This window comes from Eulemur rufifrons, chromosome 2 (genome assembly GCF_041146395.1).
Source record: "Eulemur rufifrons isolate Redbay chromosome 2, OSU_ERuf_1, whole genome shotgun sequence".
In the NCBI taxonomy this organism is placed as follows: domain Eukaryota; kingdom Metazoa; phylum Chordata; class Mammalia; order Primates; family Lemuridae; genus Eulemur; species Eulemur rufifrons.
The window spans coordinates 60,122,057-60,136,839 of record NC_090984.1 but is presented as its reverse complement, the minus strand read 5'-3'; the positions used below and the strand labels follow the sequence as shown (position 1 = coordinate 60,136,839).

General features: G+C 44.8%; 2 protein-coding genes across 3 annotated transcripts in view; one reads left to right on the top strand and one right to left on the bottom strand.

Annotated features, from left to right (window-relative positions):
- The window catches only part of SLC7A7 (solute carrier family 7 member 7), a 34,204-nt gene extending 28,405 nt beyond the window's left edge, over positions 1-5,799 (top strand). For both annotated transcript variants that reach the window (XM_069463235.1, XM_069463241.1), the window contains exons 5-11: positions 802-946; positions 2,840-2,963; positions 3,225-3,328; positions 3,597-3,693; positions 4,550-4,699; positions 4,906-5,089; positions 5,299-5,799. In XM_069463235.1, coding sequence (XP_069319336.1) covers positions 802-946; positions 2,840-2,963; positions 3,225-3,328; positions 3,597-3,693; positions 4,550-4,699; positions 4,906-5,089; positions 5,299-5,405 — 911 coding nt within the window. In that variant the 3' untranslated portion in view covers positions 5,406-5,799. The remainder of the gene's footprint in view (positions 1-801; positions 947-2,839; positions 2,964-3,224; positions 3,329-3,596; positions 3,694-4,549; positions 4,700-4,905; positions 5,090-5,298) is intronic.
- Positions 5,800-6,573: 774 nt separating this feature from the next.
- Positions 6,574-12,533, bottom strand: OXA1L (OXA1L mitochondrial inner membrane protein). The gene is made up of 10 exons (XM_069463224.1): positions 12,456-12,533; positions 11,823-11,984; positions 10,910-11,123; positions 8,826-8,969; positions 8,487-8,572; positions 8,134-8,298; positions 7,832-7,936; positions 7,558-7,720; positions 7,097-7,177; positions 6,574-7,013 (listed from the first exon to the last, which is right to left on the bottom strand). Exons 1-10 carry the CDS (start codon positions 12,516-12,518, stop codon positions 6,886-6,888), a joined length of 1,311 nt encoding a protein of 436 aa, XP_069319325.1. The 5' UTR covers positions 12,519-12,533; the 3' UTR covers positions 6,574-6,885.
- Between the last annotated feature and the right edge of the window lie 2,250 nt (positions 12,534-14,783).

Below are 14,783 nucleotides of genomic sequence, written 5' to 3'. Positions count from 1 at the left end.
TGAGGCATACTCCTCTAAGTGCTCTTTGTGCATTGTCTTATTTATTTCTCACAGTAACCTTATTTGGTAGGCACTATTATTATTCCCATTTTATAGACGAGCAAACAGGCTACAGAATTAGGTATCTTGCCCAAGTCTCTAGTAATAAGTAGAGGAGCTAAAGTTTGTACCCAGGCAGACTGACCCCAAAGTCTGTCCTTTAACTTCTATGCATGCTGCCTCCCAGAGGAGGCTGACCTTGGCAGAAGGGCTGACAGCCATGCCCTGGCAGTTGGCTTTGCAGATTGTTGAGCCCAGTGCTATGGCTCTGACTGTTCTGCCCTTGGGAGTGAGCAAAGTCATAAATGAACTTCTTGTACCCACTTCTTTCCAGTTTCCAGGTTCAAATACCTACCCTACAACTACTCTGTTGACCTGGGCATACTGAGCCCTGCCCTCCTACGCTGTATCAGCCCTGTGTGGTGTTAGAAAGAGGGCAGGAGTCGGGCAGCCTGCAGGCAGAACAGAGCTGCATCATTGCCGTTCTCCAGCCCTTCTGCTCCATAGCAGTTTCTTATCCTAGAAAGCCATGCGGGTTCTTCCTGTCGAGATCCCCATCCACGCCATTCCCTGCATTCCAGACCATCTCTGTAGATGTCTCTTTCCTGTTCCCTTTTCCTTTACTGGTACCCTTGCTGCCAAGAGTGTTCTAAGCCACTTACCTGCTGTAATTACCATTTTCTTCCACTCCTTTACTCGATCATCTTGAAGTTGGGGGAATGGGCCACTAATCCTCTGCCTTCCAATGTTCTTGGGTTCCAGGAACTTCAACGCATTTTGAGGATTCCTTTAAGGATTCATCATTTGCAATGGGTGACATTGCCCTGGCACTGTACTCGGCTCTGTTCTCCTACTCAGGCTGGGACACTCTCAACTATGTCACTGAAGAGATCAAGAATCCGGAAAGGTAGGTACTTCACCATCAACTTTCCAAGGCAATGCTAGCCATCATTTAATGAGCTCCTACTATGTGCCAGACAACTACCTAAGAGGTTGACTTTATCAGCCCCATTTTAATAGATGGGAGGCTTTAAGCCCAGAGAAGTAGCTTGTGTGTGATCACAGTAACAGAGCTAAAATGTGAACTTTCTCCTGTATGCTTTGTAAAATTTTTTTAAAAAGGCCTTTTCACATTTGTTCATTCTTACATTAAATAAAACAGGTTCTATTATATACTTTTTAAAATAGATTTAAAATACTTGTGTATTTTTTAAAACAGATTTTTCCTGATCTTTCACCTACCCTTATTCACACATATGTCCCCTTTACGACATAGACTTACAGAAACCTTCCTGTTTCCCCTTTGATCCCTTGTTTCCCAAATTCATACCGATATTGTGATATTGTTTCAGTCACTGAAGTCCCACTATTATTAATCTAAATCACCCTGTAATTATGCAGAGTGAAAAGAGCACTGGACAGGGAGTCAAAGGGCTGGAGTTTGTCTTTCCAGTGATTTGTTGGGTGACCTTGAGGGAGTTGTCCTACCATCTCTTTGCCTGCTTCCTTACCTGTAATTGAGGGGGTTGAATTATATGGTCTCCAGGGCCTTTCCTGGCTTTAAAATTCTATGATTCTGGGAACTAAGATTTTCCAGGGAGTAGAGTTTCTGTAAATTTTCAAGTCAAAAGAATAACAATTTTCTTACCAGTGTAAACAGCTTGAGAAACAAAGAGCATTCTTGGTATACACTAGAGTGTTGCAGCTATGGGAGCAGAGATTATAGAAGCAGGATCAAGGCTGGGTGGTGCTTCCACCTACTGGACAGAGGCCGAATGACGCAAGAGTATTTGCCCCTCTCTTCTTCTTTTTTTTTTTTTTGAGGCAGAGTCCTGCTCTGTCACCCTGGCTGGAGTGCCCTGGCATCAGCCTAGCTCACAGCAACCTCAAACTCCTGGGCTCAAGCGATCCTCCTGCCTCTGCCTCCCAAGTAGCTGGGACTACAAGCATGCGCGACCATGACCGGCTAATTTTTTCTATATGTTTTTAGTTGTCCAGCTAATTTCTTTCTATTTTTTAGTAGAGACAGGGTCTCACTCTTGCTCAGGCTGGTCTCAAACTCCTGAGCTCAAATGATCCGCCCAGCTCGGCCTCCCAAAGTGCTAGGATTACGGGTGTGAGCTACCACGCCCAGCCCCTATCTTCTTCTTTTTGACAGTCTTACTGTCAAGGATATTTATAAAGATCATGGCTTTATTGGGCTACAGAGACCTGGAGAGGTCTTTGCATCTTTCTTTTGGCCACCAGCTAGGTTGCTCCCCAGGTTCTCAAACTGAGGAAGGGGTGGGTGGACATGTCTCCCCAGTTGCTTGTGCAGATACACACACTGCTGTTTGTACTGAGGACTTATCTTATCCCCTGGAGATGTTAGATTTCACCATTTGCCTCCATAATTTCTTCTATTTCTCAATCATGAGACAAAATTTCCAATGTTGATTATCTTAGAGATGGAATCCTAACACCAAGAGACCTTAGGATGTAAAAAACAAAATAACCTCCCATCTTCCTATGCTGATATTGTGCTGTGACATAGTTCTTTGTTAATCCTTTTTCTTCTTCTTTGTTTTTGACAGCCTTTTTAACTAATTTGATATTCCTTTCCCCTAATGCTCTTTAGTTCTTCAGAGTTCAGATCTTCAGCCAATATCCTAGGCAACCTCAAAAACAAATGCACTGAGGAAATGCAGCAGGAGTCTCCAACCCTGGAAAGACTGGTGTGGCGGGCAGAGTCCAAGGACGAACGGAGAGATTAGCGATGTGACTGTGGAACTAATGTGTCCTTTATTTTGCTTGGCTGTAGGAACCTGCCCCTCTCCATTGGCATTTCCATGCCCATTGTCACCATCATCTACATCTTGACCAATGTGGCCTATTACACCGTGCTAGACATGAGGGACATCTTGGCCAGTGATGCTGTTGCTGTGGTAAAGGATTTTCCCTAGCAGGAGAAGGTTGAGGGTGTGTTGTGGGCTACTGGGTATATCCCAACTCTTCAAAATCTTAGAAAGGGGGTAGACAGCCTTAAAAGAAGTTCGGTTAGGATGCAAGACTTGCAAAGAAGGTCCTGTTACCCCCACTGTAGAAGAAGGGTTGGATTTCCAGTAGGGGGAACCTGGGGGCATGCCTGCTCATACCTTTCATCCCTTTTAGGTCCTGCTAATGACTCTTCCATTCCTTTCCCTTAGACTTTTGCAGACCAGATTTTTGGAATATTCAACTGGGTAATTCCGCTCGTAGTTTCATTTTCCTGCTTTGGTGGCCTCAATGCCTCCATCTTGGCTGCTTCTAGGTGAGAGTGGCATCTTTTGCTGGGGCAGGGATGGTAGAACTTACAGGACCCATGGACTTTAATCACTGTGTTCTCCAAATGATACAACCTCTTTCTTGTTCTGATTAGCAGCCTCCAGTTCTCACTAATCTCAATACTGAACTCCATTCCGTATTATTCAAATTCTTTTGAAGGAAGGGATGGCACAGAGGGAGGGCCATGTGGCAGGTGAACCAGGCTGCACTGTGTCCCACAATTTTCTCAGCCTCTCCTATCTTACCTACCATAGGCTTTTCTTTGTGGGCTCAAGAGAAGGCCATCTCCCTGGTGTCATCTGCATGATCCATGTTAAGCGATTCACGCCAGTACCTTCTCTGCTCTTCAATGTAAGTGATCTTAAGGATAAGACTAAAAGGCAGATTGGGGGGAAACTTTAGTAACAGTAAAGTGAGTGTTCTGCCTTCCTGAATGCTCAAAAGGAAATTCTGATAGAAAAACTATTGGTAGAACAGAACACCCACCATCGGCAAGGCACCGTGCTAACTGCTACAGAATCTAACTGCTGTAAGGAATGTAGCCATTTGACGTCTAAGATAAGGCATAAAGTACATGGATTGCATTGTAACAATTGATTGCCATGACGAATAGTGAATGATACAATATTTAAGAGAAGAAACGATCACTTCCATGGGTAGAGGGTGAATGAAGAAATATTTCTTGGATGAATAGTGTATTTTGAAGGTTAGGACTGCAAATGGTAGAGATGGGATTTAGCATCAGAAAGTCCCATAGTAAAGCAGTGTGGGGTTGAGTACAAGTTGAGTATCCCTAACCCAAAATCTGAAACTTTTGAGTGCTGACCTGACACAAACGAAATGCTCATTGGAGCATTTTGGATTTTCAGATTAGGGATATTCAACCTGTAGTAGGAGGTAAGAGCCGGAAATGTAGGTTGGAGCTATTATGGGAAGGATCTTATGTAAGACTTTTAAGGGATTGTTTTGAGTGGTGCTTTATGGACGATTAACTTGAAGAATGGGCTGAAAACCAGCTGAGAGGCTACTGACTTCCAGTAGAGAAGGAATGAGGTACTGAAACTGGGGTGCTAAAGGGAATGGGAACAGAAGAGGACCAGGAGACTGAGGACCTGACAGGGGATGGATTTGTCAGAGATGAAGGGAGTGAAAAGCACTTTGAGTAACAAAGGCTATGGGAGGAACTGACTTGGGCTCACACTTACAGGGTATCATGGCACTGATCTACTTATGTGTGGAGGACATCTTCCAGCTCATTAACTACTACAGCTTCAGCTACTGGTTCTTTGTGGGGCTCTCTATTGTGGGTCAGCTTTATCTACGCTGGAAGGAGCCAGATCGACCTCGTCCCCTCAAGGTAAAGCACCTTCATCCTACCTCTGCTCCATCTAGAACAGCTAGAGCTGCTGCTACAGTTGATTCAGAAACCTTTGCCTAGCACTTGGGATGAAAGGGATGGAAAGGAGGCTTGGGGCTCTGGTCTTTTTGGGAGGTGGAGTTATTTTAGCTGTTAGGAATCCTGAGCTTATCTAATCCCCAATTGTATCTCCTTTGTGTCCTTAGCTCAGCCTTTTCTTCCCCATTGTCTTCTGCCTCTGCACCATCTTCCTGGTGGCTGTTCCACTTTACAGTGATACCATCAACTCCCTCATCGGCATTGCCATTGCCCTCTCAGGCTTGCCCTTTTACTTCCTCATCATCAGAGTGCCAGAACACAGACGGCCTCATTGCCTCCGAAGGATTATGGGTAAGCCTGGGGTCCTTAAGTCAGCACAGCTATTATATGGCTTGGTTTCTGCCTTTTCTGCAAATCTAGGCTCCCGAAATCTTTGCCCTTCCTGTTATTAACCCTTCAGCTTAACTGAACCACTCCCCTAAGGCCCAGTCTCATTCAGTGCCACTTAAACTCAGCCTTGTTGACCCCTTCCCAGTTTCAACTCAAATTTTTCTTTGTAGCATCCACCACAGGGTACATCCAGGTTCTATGTATGTCAGTTGCTGCAGAAATGGATTTGGGCGGTGGAGGAGAAATGTCCACGCAACGAAATCCCAAGTCTAACTAAGTACCATCTGGAATCCTGAGATGTGGAAAGCTGGGGCTTCTTGTCTCCTACTGGTTGGAGCTAAGGAAGTTGAAAAGGAAAGCTCACTTCTTTGGAAGCACCTGTCCAGAAGCCTAGTCTAGGCAGCTTCAACCTTTGAACTTACTTTTTGAGAGATGAAAAGTAATTTATTTGTTTTGCTACATATTATTCCAGACTTTTTAAAAGGAATGATAAAGCAGACTGTGGTGGGAGCATGTCAGGTGTGGGCTTGTTCTTGTAGCACCTCTGGGTTTGCCTACCCAACTCCTCTTTTCCTTTGAAAGGCCCACAATGCTCCAAACTTCTCGTCTCCTTTAGAGAGACATAAAACTATCACAGGTGCTGGACAACAATAAAATGTTATGTTGCTAAAGTTCGAATGGCTTAATTTTATATAGTGTCTCCGAGAGTTTCCATTGGCCTAAAAACACCCAGAAAGACTACAGATAATCTTATGCTTTAAAGTATCTTAGTATTTCTTCCCTCTAAAGCTAGCTGCTGAAGGCTGATAAAACCAATTTCTACACAAAGGCGGACAAGAGAGTACTGAATCTGCTGCAGTAAAATGTTTGGCTGCTACGCAAAGATGACCTAAATTTTCATTCTTAAGCATCACTAAGAATTTGAGTACTTTTTTTTTTTTTTTTTGAGACAGTCTCACTCTGCTGGCTGGGCTAGAGTGCCGTGGAGTCAGCCTAGCTCACAGCAACCTCAAACTCCTGGGCTCAAGCGATCCTTCTGCCTCAGCCTCCTGAGTAGCTGGGGCTACAGGCATGCGCCACCATGCCCGGCTAATTTTTTCTGTATGTATTTTTAGTTGTCCATATAATTTCTTTCTATTTTTAGTAGAGACGGGGGTCTCACTCTTGCTCAGGCTGGTCTCGAACTCCTGAGCTCGAACAATCCACCTGCCTCAGCCTCCCAGAGTGCTAGGATTATAGGCGTGAGCCACCGCGCCCGGCCACATTTACTTGTTGAAGGACATTTTATAGGTTATCTTAGGATAAAGAAAAGTGGTTATTGTATTTAGATACAATCTCAACTTATCAGTTATACTTCTATGACTGCAAAGCAAATGTGGATGGAACAACTCATATATGCATTGGAGGTTTAGGCTCTTAATGCCAGGTTAAAACAGTAAGATACTTCCTAAGACCACTGTCCAGCAAGAGCAATCATGACACACTCTATATACTTCAGTTTTATGAAGCACACATCCACTTCCCTGTTTAATAAGTATCAGGAATCAGCATGTGTACACAGGTTTACTAACTCCGTGCATGGGAAGATCACTTGGCTCCCCAGTGCTCTCTTATACATGTGGGTTTAAGACTGTGTTGTGGACTCCATTCTTAAAATGAACATCTCTGTGTGCCACAGTTCCATAGTGTCAAGTCTTGTTTTCAGGATGAGTCTTTGAAGAGACAGACTTTTTGCCATAAGGAGCAGGAAATATAAATCAGCCAAGCGTGTCACGCCAGGGCTGCTTTGACTTTGGTTTGTCGCTGTTCCCGTTAGGGGTGTCGGGAGGGTGATTCTTTCCATGCTGTAGCAGAGGGTTGTGAGCAAAGGTCTGTCGTAAGGGGCCTGATTGAAGAAGAGAAAACTTCTCAATAAACAAAGGAAAGGAAGAAAGAAAAGACAGAATTCAGCCTGAAAGGATTATTTACCCCTGGCTGCAAGCTCCAAGTGATTCCGCATGCGTTGCTCACGCTCTCGTAGCTTATGTGTCATTTCAGCATTCTTCCAGCCTGTGTAAATAAGAGCAAGACAGTTGGCCCCATCCCTATTTTTACTTTTAATTTTTTGAGACAGGGTCTTGCTCTGTCACCTGAGCTAGAGTGCAGTGGCATCATCACTGCTCACAGCAACCTCAAACTGTTGGGTTCAAGTGATCCTCCTGCCTCAGCCTCCTGAGTAGCTAGGACTACAGGCGTGTGCCACAACGCCCGGCTAATAATTTTCTATTTTCACTGGAGATGGGGTCCTGAACTCCTGAGCTCAAGCAATCCTCCCACTTCGGCTTCCCAGAGTGCTAGGATTAGAGGTGTGAGCCACCTTGCCCAGTCATCATCCCTATTTTTAGACAACTTCCCCGGTCCTGTTTCAGAGGATGAGCCCGAGCCCTTACCTCTTTTGAAGCTCTTTATGAAGCCTTCCTGTGGCACTAATTTGTCAGGGTCATGTATAACACGCGGAGGGATTTTAAGTACGGTACGTACAGCTGGTATCCGCAGGCAGGCCACTTGGCACAGGGAAAACATATTGGAGGAGAGCCAATACATAAACACTGCCTGGGTGAGAATACAGAGATGGTATTCAGAAGCTGCATCCCTGGTCAGCTGGCTAGCAGGTGGCCAGGCTACGTGGAAGGCCTTGGAACCAGGCCTTAAGCCGTTACCTACCGAGGGGAAATGGATGGTTATGGGCAAGACTGCCAGGGGCATCACTCTGATCACATTTCTCATCCACCGAAGGTCAGAACTTTGCACACCTGTCTCAGCACCTAGCTGCCAAAAACAGGGGGTAAGTGGTGGACATAGGAAAAAAGTAGTGAAAATACGTCAATTTTAGTGACTCTGTCTCTAATCCCTTAGCCAACAACTCTCTTTCTTGAGGGAGTAAAGGATGACCATTCTGCACAACTACTTTACCCTCCACTCCCAGTTCACTTTATGGGCCTGGCACTTGGCCAACCTGGGCTTACCTCAAGGACACCCCACATTGTAGCAGTGACTACCAGTGGTAACATGTAGGTGGGATCAGATACTGTGAGATCCTGGAACCACCAGAGGCCACCTGTCTGCAGGCTGGGCACAGGAAGGTTGGCCATCTCTCTCAAAGCAATGAAGAAGGAGATGAAGATGGGGGCCTATTACATAAGATAAACACCGTCAGCATGCTTTACCAGAGGGGACATTTTCATAACCCCATTATTAACAGCCATGTATAATAAATATCACCGCTATCTGCTTTTTGGGGGGTCTAGGCCATGGGAAACACAGAAGAAGAAATTTAATGGGTTCAGGATGAAATAAGAAGGGAAATGTTTTTGCTCACCTGAGTCAGAGGTAGAATGAGAGGTTTAAAGAGTTTGATACCATGCTTTTTCTGGTAAAGTGTCATCTCTGAGGAGGCCTTGTAAACTGTGGGGTAAGGGGAAATTAATGGTTGGGCTACAAGTTATGTCACACACCCATCCTCACCACCTGACCCATCACATTTCTAATTGACCCTGGCCAATCCCTGGAAGCATTAGGCCCAAGAAGCATATATTATAAATCTTTAGAGCTTGCCCAATTGCAGCAACTCCTGATTTAGGTTGTTCCTTCCCTTATCAGAATGTCAGGAAAAGTGCAAATGTGGTCCTCTCCCACGCTCATCCTGCAATTGACTCACACTCAGCATGGTCTCCTGCCAACTTGGCCTCTCTGATTCGAGCGGAAAACTTCTGGATCTCTGGCAAGTGGTTGTGGATCTTGGCGGCCTCTCCCTGGCCCTTCACAATGAGAGGAAAAACCAGGCAGCGGGCAAAGACTGTACCTGGAAAACACAAACTAGGATTGGAGTGAAACTAAAGCAGTCCTTCAGCCAGAAGGTAGAAGGTTGAAGGCTTTAAGGTCCTTACTGAAAGGGTCTCTCTTATTTCAGCCTTTTGCACACTATGACTCATGCCCAAGGGGCCCAGAAGTAAGGTCGAGGTCTAACTTAGTTCCTTCAAGGCCCAGTTCTCTGCTCTGGCATCACAAAAGCCTGACATTAACTTCTCTAAGCAGAAGATCAGGAATCCTCTTTGTTTCCTTGAACAAAAAGGTGATAGAGCACTTTTCCAGGTCAATGGCTTCTAAACTTTTCTATGATCAAAAACAATAAATCAGCCAGGCACAGTGGTACACGCCTGTAATCTTAGCCCTCTGGGAGGCCAAGGCAGGAGGATCACTTGAGGTCGGGAGTTCAAGACCAGCCTGAACAAGAGTGAGACCCATTTCTACAAAAAAAAAAAAAAAAAAAAAAAAAGAAAAGAAAGAAAGAAAGAAAAAAAATTAGCAGGGCAACTAAAAATAGAAACAAAACAAAAATTAGCCAGGTGTGGTGATGAGTGCCTGTAGTCCAGCTGCTCGGGAGGCTGAGGCAGGATGACTGCTTGAACCCAGGAGTTTGAGGTTGCTGTGAGCTACGCTGGCTGATGTCACGGCACTCACTCTAGCCCAGGCAACAGAGCAAGACTCTGTCTCAAAAACAAACAAACAAACAAGACAAATAAATCAAGCTATCCTGGGTAAAGGAAAAACTTAGTTATAGGATTGTTTAATGCTCCAGCTTTCATCTTGTTCAGAAAGAGGCATCTCTGTAGAACTCTGGGGCTCCTAGGAATGAAGTTTGAAAACCACTATTCTAGAAATCCCTAGAGTTGGAAGTACTCTGGTGGGTTGCTGCTTTAGTTCCTTTCTATTTCTTTTCTTACACTTCATTATTTCCTGATCATCCCAACTAATATTCAGTTTGTGGTTATCTATAGATATACAAATGGGTCTGGGCTGAGAAAGCTTGGGTGGAAGATACAGGCTTAGGCGTTATCAATATTATGATGGATGACGTGGAGTGGAAAGAGAAGGGAGCTAAGGATGAAATCCAGAATGCAGCACTGAAGGGGTAGGTAGAGTACTGGGTAACGGAGATGGGAAAAGGTGATCAGAAAGACTGGAAGAAAATCAGGTAAGACTGTCACAAAAGCCAAGAGATGGATTTCAAGGTCTAGAGTGTCTAATGCAGAAAAGTCAAGTATGATAAGAAAAGTGGAATTAGCAATGATGTCACTGGCAGTTAGAACGAGGTGATATTAGTAAAAGCCAGATTGCTGAGGGTCAAAGAGTAAATGGAAAGAAGTAGGCTCACTGAATGCAGGACACAGCCATTCAAGGAAGACAAAAGATAGGGTAGTAGGTAAAAGGGAACTTAGGATGAAGGAAAAAAATTTTCTCCCAAGTAACATGTGCGTATGTTTGAGCATGTTTATACATTCAAGGAGCAAGATATTGAAGACAAAGGAGGGAAGAGATAACTGATGGAGCAGGGTGTAGGAAGAAATGGAATTCAAAGCAGAGTTTTAGCATTTACAAGATTACTGTGAGTGGCTTCCCAATTTGGGGGTTTAAGTGCCTGATCTGACCTACTTTCCTAAACCAGGGCAGCTTCATCACTGTTAATAAGGTCCCCTTACTTCAACCCCATGTTCACATTCAAATGTATATACTTCTTGAATCCCATATGACCTAGTGGTTTTATAATGCTCTTTGGGAAATACAAGTAGAGTCCACTTAGCTTTCTGTCATGAGTCTCTAGCCCTCATTTGAATCATCTGCTTTTCTGACCCCTAAACTTCTGCAACCATTTCCTCAATCCATTCTCAGAACTGCCATCTTTTAGGTTCTATCCCTAAGTCCCCATTTCTTCTACTGTTTTCCAGGGTATATTCCCCTTACATGCAGCAATGGCCCCCCACCAAGGTAGGCCCAGGTCAACATGCATAAATTCCAGTAAGTTCTGGATCAGTCCCACTGGGGTGTAGGATCCCAGCCCCAGTTCAGTGAAGCTCTGTTCTGCAGCAGCTTGGACTACGTCTGCAGTCTCTCCAGAAGCCAGCTCAGGTACGGCTGTGGGTGAGGGAGCTGCAGGAACAACAGGAGGGGCCTGAACCTGCATAAAAGGAAGCTCTGTGTTATATTCAATAGGGGGGGCATTTAGAAAGTGAGGCCCCCTTATGATAACCGGTACTAGGCTTTGTTCTCTTTACCTTTTGTTCTCCCAGGTTAACCTACAGTGTCCACAGAATTCAAGCTTAAAAAGGACATCTTATATTTTTGTCACTAGGCAGAAACAGAAGTCACTTAGAGCAAGATTTCATCGTTTCCTTTCATGTTGGGATCATTTCTTGTATTACTGTTTCCCAGACTTCAGCCATTTGAATATCAATATCATGATTTTTGCCAATATTGAAACTATTAAAACTTTTCTTTAAAACAACTCAGTTTTTAAGGCTCCCCCCAACTTACTTGGTCTTCTCCTAAAAAATAGTACCCACAAAATCATGTATTTGATAATTCAAGTTATAACTTTTCTAATACACGCAAACCCAGAGTCACATCTCACATCACCATCAGTGGCTTGCCACCGCTCTGGCAAACAACGCCTTGATACAACATAAATCTCTCCGCTTGTACTTTCAACCATTTATTTCCCCAGTGAACTGAAAATACATCCTAAGCAGAGATGCTAACATTTTGGAGAGCTGTATGGAGTGTGGACAAGAACTCTGCTCCATATTCTCCCTCCTCCCAAACAAAACGAAATAAAAAGAAACCGATCAAGAAACACCACTCCTAACGTTGCTCTTACCTGGGCTTCTGCAAATGAGACGGCAGAGGTACTGAGACAGCGGGGGCCGGGAGCTGCGAGAAGGACGTAGTGCAGGCGACCGCAGCACGGACGGGCTGGGAACAGGAGCCCCGCGGTCAGCGGTTTCCGGGGCCATTGCGAGGGCCCTGCGACGCTGTGGAACTGAGTGGGTGAAAGGATGTTGAAGCCCCTTTAGTGGGAGCAGAAGTCCCAGCGTGCGGACACGGGGCATTCTCTCCCCAAGAAACGGGCAGCCCAGCTATCTCACGTAAGGGCACTGTTACTTTCTGTGCACGGATGACTGGCGCGCGACGACAGGCCTGGTGCAAGCAGAGCTCGAGTCCCGGTCCCCCGCATCTCAATTATCGCAGACCCACACGCGGCCTAGAGGACTAGGCTGAGGTTTCCTCAGCAGGGGCGAACCAATCCCCTTGAACGGACAACTAAACGAGGTCACCCAGCCCGGGCGCCCGGGACATAATCCTCCCGCGTCCTCACGCGACCCGAGGTCATGACACTCACGCCCCGGTGTGCAGGTCAGCGTCTGCTCATGCCCGCAGCACAAACTGTTCCTGAGCACGGGTCACAGGGTCAGGGCAGCATCCCCGCGCTCAGACCCCGGGGCATTCTTACCTGACGCTGGAGCCGTAGCAGGCGCAGAAGCTCCCGGCGCCCGCACATCAATCCCATCGCCATTTTGCCCGGAAGAGGATTTGTGTTCGCGCGTGCGCACTCAGAACCGCAACCCCGCGGGAGGAGGCCCTTTTGGAAATGGTAATGAAGCCAGAGCTGTAGCCGCCCGTCAGGCGCTAAACGAGAATGGAGCTTGGTGGCCATATTTGAAGTGGGTAAGAAGACTCAAAGGGCCTCATTACCAAGGTAGCACAGAGTGTTTCTGGAGATTGAAAGGAGGTTGGAGAGCCACGTTAGCTGTCATCGTTAGTGACGGCGTAAACCTGGAGAATTTTCCTCCATCCTCTAAAGCTGCGGTTGTCCTCTGATTTGTTGGGTTAAAAATAGCCTCAAGACAGTCTTCGCTGTGCTTGGCTAGGATTTTTCCCTCCTAATGATGTTCCATTCTTAGTGCTAGATAACATTGTAATTGCAGAGCCAATGTAATTTGAGAGTAGTTTAGAGTCTGACATTAACGAAGGGAAGGCAGCTTCTGGGAAATATTTTCTTCTCAAATAAAAAGAAAAAGCTTCAAAAGGAGGCTCCACCCTTCCATTTTCTTTTCTTTAAGTGGGGTTGTGTGAGTACTGTGACCATGAGGAGACAAGTCCAAAGATAAAAAGCTAACATGCTAAAGATGGTTGAATGGAAAGATAGAAAAAACGTGAATACTTGCTGTCATTGAGCTGCTGTGCCAAGCTTGGAACCACCTATCTCTAGACTTTGTTGTGTAAGATAATTCAAGGTCTTTATTGTCTAGTTTGTAAGTCTCTGCTGCTTGGGTGTTCTGTTTCTTGAAGCTGAAAGCATTCTTAAAGACATATAAGTTGAAGTTCCTGTCCCCCAAGGAAAAAAATTACTGCTTGAAAGGGTAGACATTGATTATATTTGAACCCTTACAAATTCTCTTAACGTACAGAGTGCTTTCTGAACAACAAAGTATAGTCCTAGAAAGATACGATACCCTGAAATATACCCTGAAATGATTTCAATCACTGCTAATTTGGGATGGTTATGAATGTGCCTGACAGAAATGTGCCTCCTAAAAATAGGAGGCAAAGAAATATACAGATTTAGTAATAATTAGAGGTATAACCTAACACTGGAATATATTGGATGCTATTATAAACATTGATAGATTTTTTGATATGTAAACATCTATTGTAAACATTTATTGATTTTTAAAAGATGTTACTTTAAAATTTTAAAGTTTTAAAAAAACAGATTACTTAAAAAATCAATACAGTTAGAGGTGATGACAAATGTAAAGCTACAGAACACTTGGGGCGGGGGGGGGGGAAGGGGTTTATGTTATGGCGGACTGTTACTTTGGAGGCCCCAAATGATGCCTCCCAGTATTTGCACCCTTGGGAGTTCTCTCCTCTTCGATCTGGGCTGACCCCATGACCTGCTTTAATCAATACTATGCGTTGGAAGTGATGCTGTGCCAGTTCTGGGCCTATGCCTTAAGAAAGTCTCACACCTTCTGCTTTTGCATTCAGGAGAAAGTCAGCTGCTATGTTAGAAGTTTGACTTCTCAGACTAAAATGCTGTGAAAAGCCCAACCTAACCATATGGAGGACTGCTGAAGTCTGGGCTAACAGCCTCAGTTGAACCCCCAGCCAATAGCCAGCCATTTGAAGAAGGCCATTTGAGAAGGGAATTCTTCAGCCCATTGGAGCCATCCCAGGTAACTTGATATGGAGCAAAAAGGCTGCTTCTTCCCAGCCCTGCCCAAGTTGCAAAACTATAAGCAAGTAAATAAATAAAATGATTGTGGTTTTAAGCCACTAAGTTTTTGTAGTGCCTTGTTGTGCAGCATTAGGTAGCTGAAATGTACTGGCATACCTCAGAGATATTGCAAGCTTGGTTCCAGACTGTCACAATAAAGCAAATATCGCCATAAAGTAAGTCATACAAAGTTTTTGGTTTCCCAGTGCATATAAAAGTTATGTTATGTTTACCCTACACATCAGTCTATTAAGTGTATAATAGCATTGTGTCCAAATGTACATACCTTTTCTTTTCTTTTTTTTTTTTGAGACAGAGTCTCACTCTGTTGCCCGGGCTAGAGTGCCGTGGCATCAGCCTAGCTCACAGCAACCTCAAACTCCTGGGCTCAACCAATCCTACTGCCTTACCCTCCCCGGTAGCTGGGACTTTAGGCATGTGCCACCATGCCTGACTAATTTTTTCTATATATATTTTTAGTAGTGCAACTAATTTCTTTCTATTTTTTTTTAGTAGAGATGGGGTCTCGCTCTTGCTCGGGCTGGTCTCGAACTCCTG

Excerpts from the sequence above, each read along its gene's own strand:
- OXA1L (XM_069463224.1), bottom strand. The coding sequence starts at position 12,518 with ATGGCGATGGGATTGATGTGCGGGCGCCGGGAGCTTCTGCGCCTGCTA. Across the intron at positions 11,985-12,455 it reads TGCTACGGCTCCAGCGTCAG|TTCCACAGCGTCGCAGGGCC; the intron begins GTAAGAATGCCC and ends TCACCCACTCAG. Across the intron at positions 11,124-11,822 it reads TCTCATTTGCAGAAGCCCAG|GTTCAGGCCCCTCCTGTTGT; the intron begins GTAAGAGCAACG and ends CCTTTTATGCAG.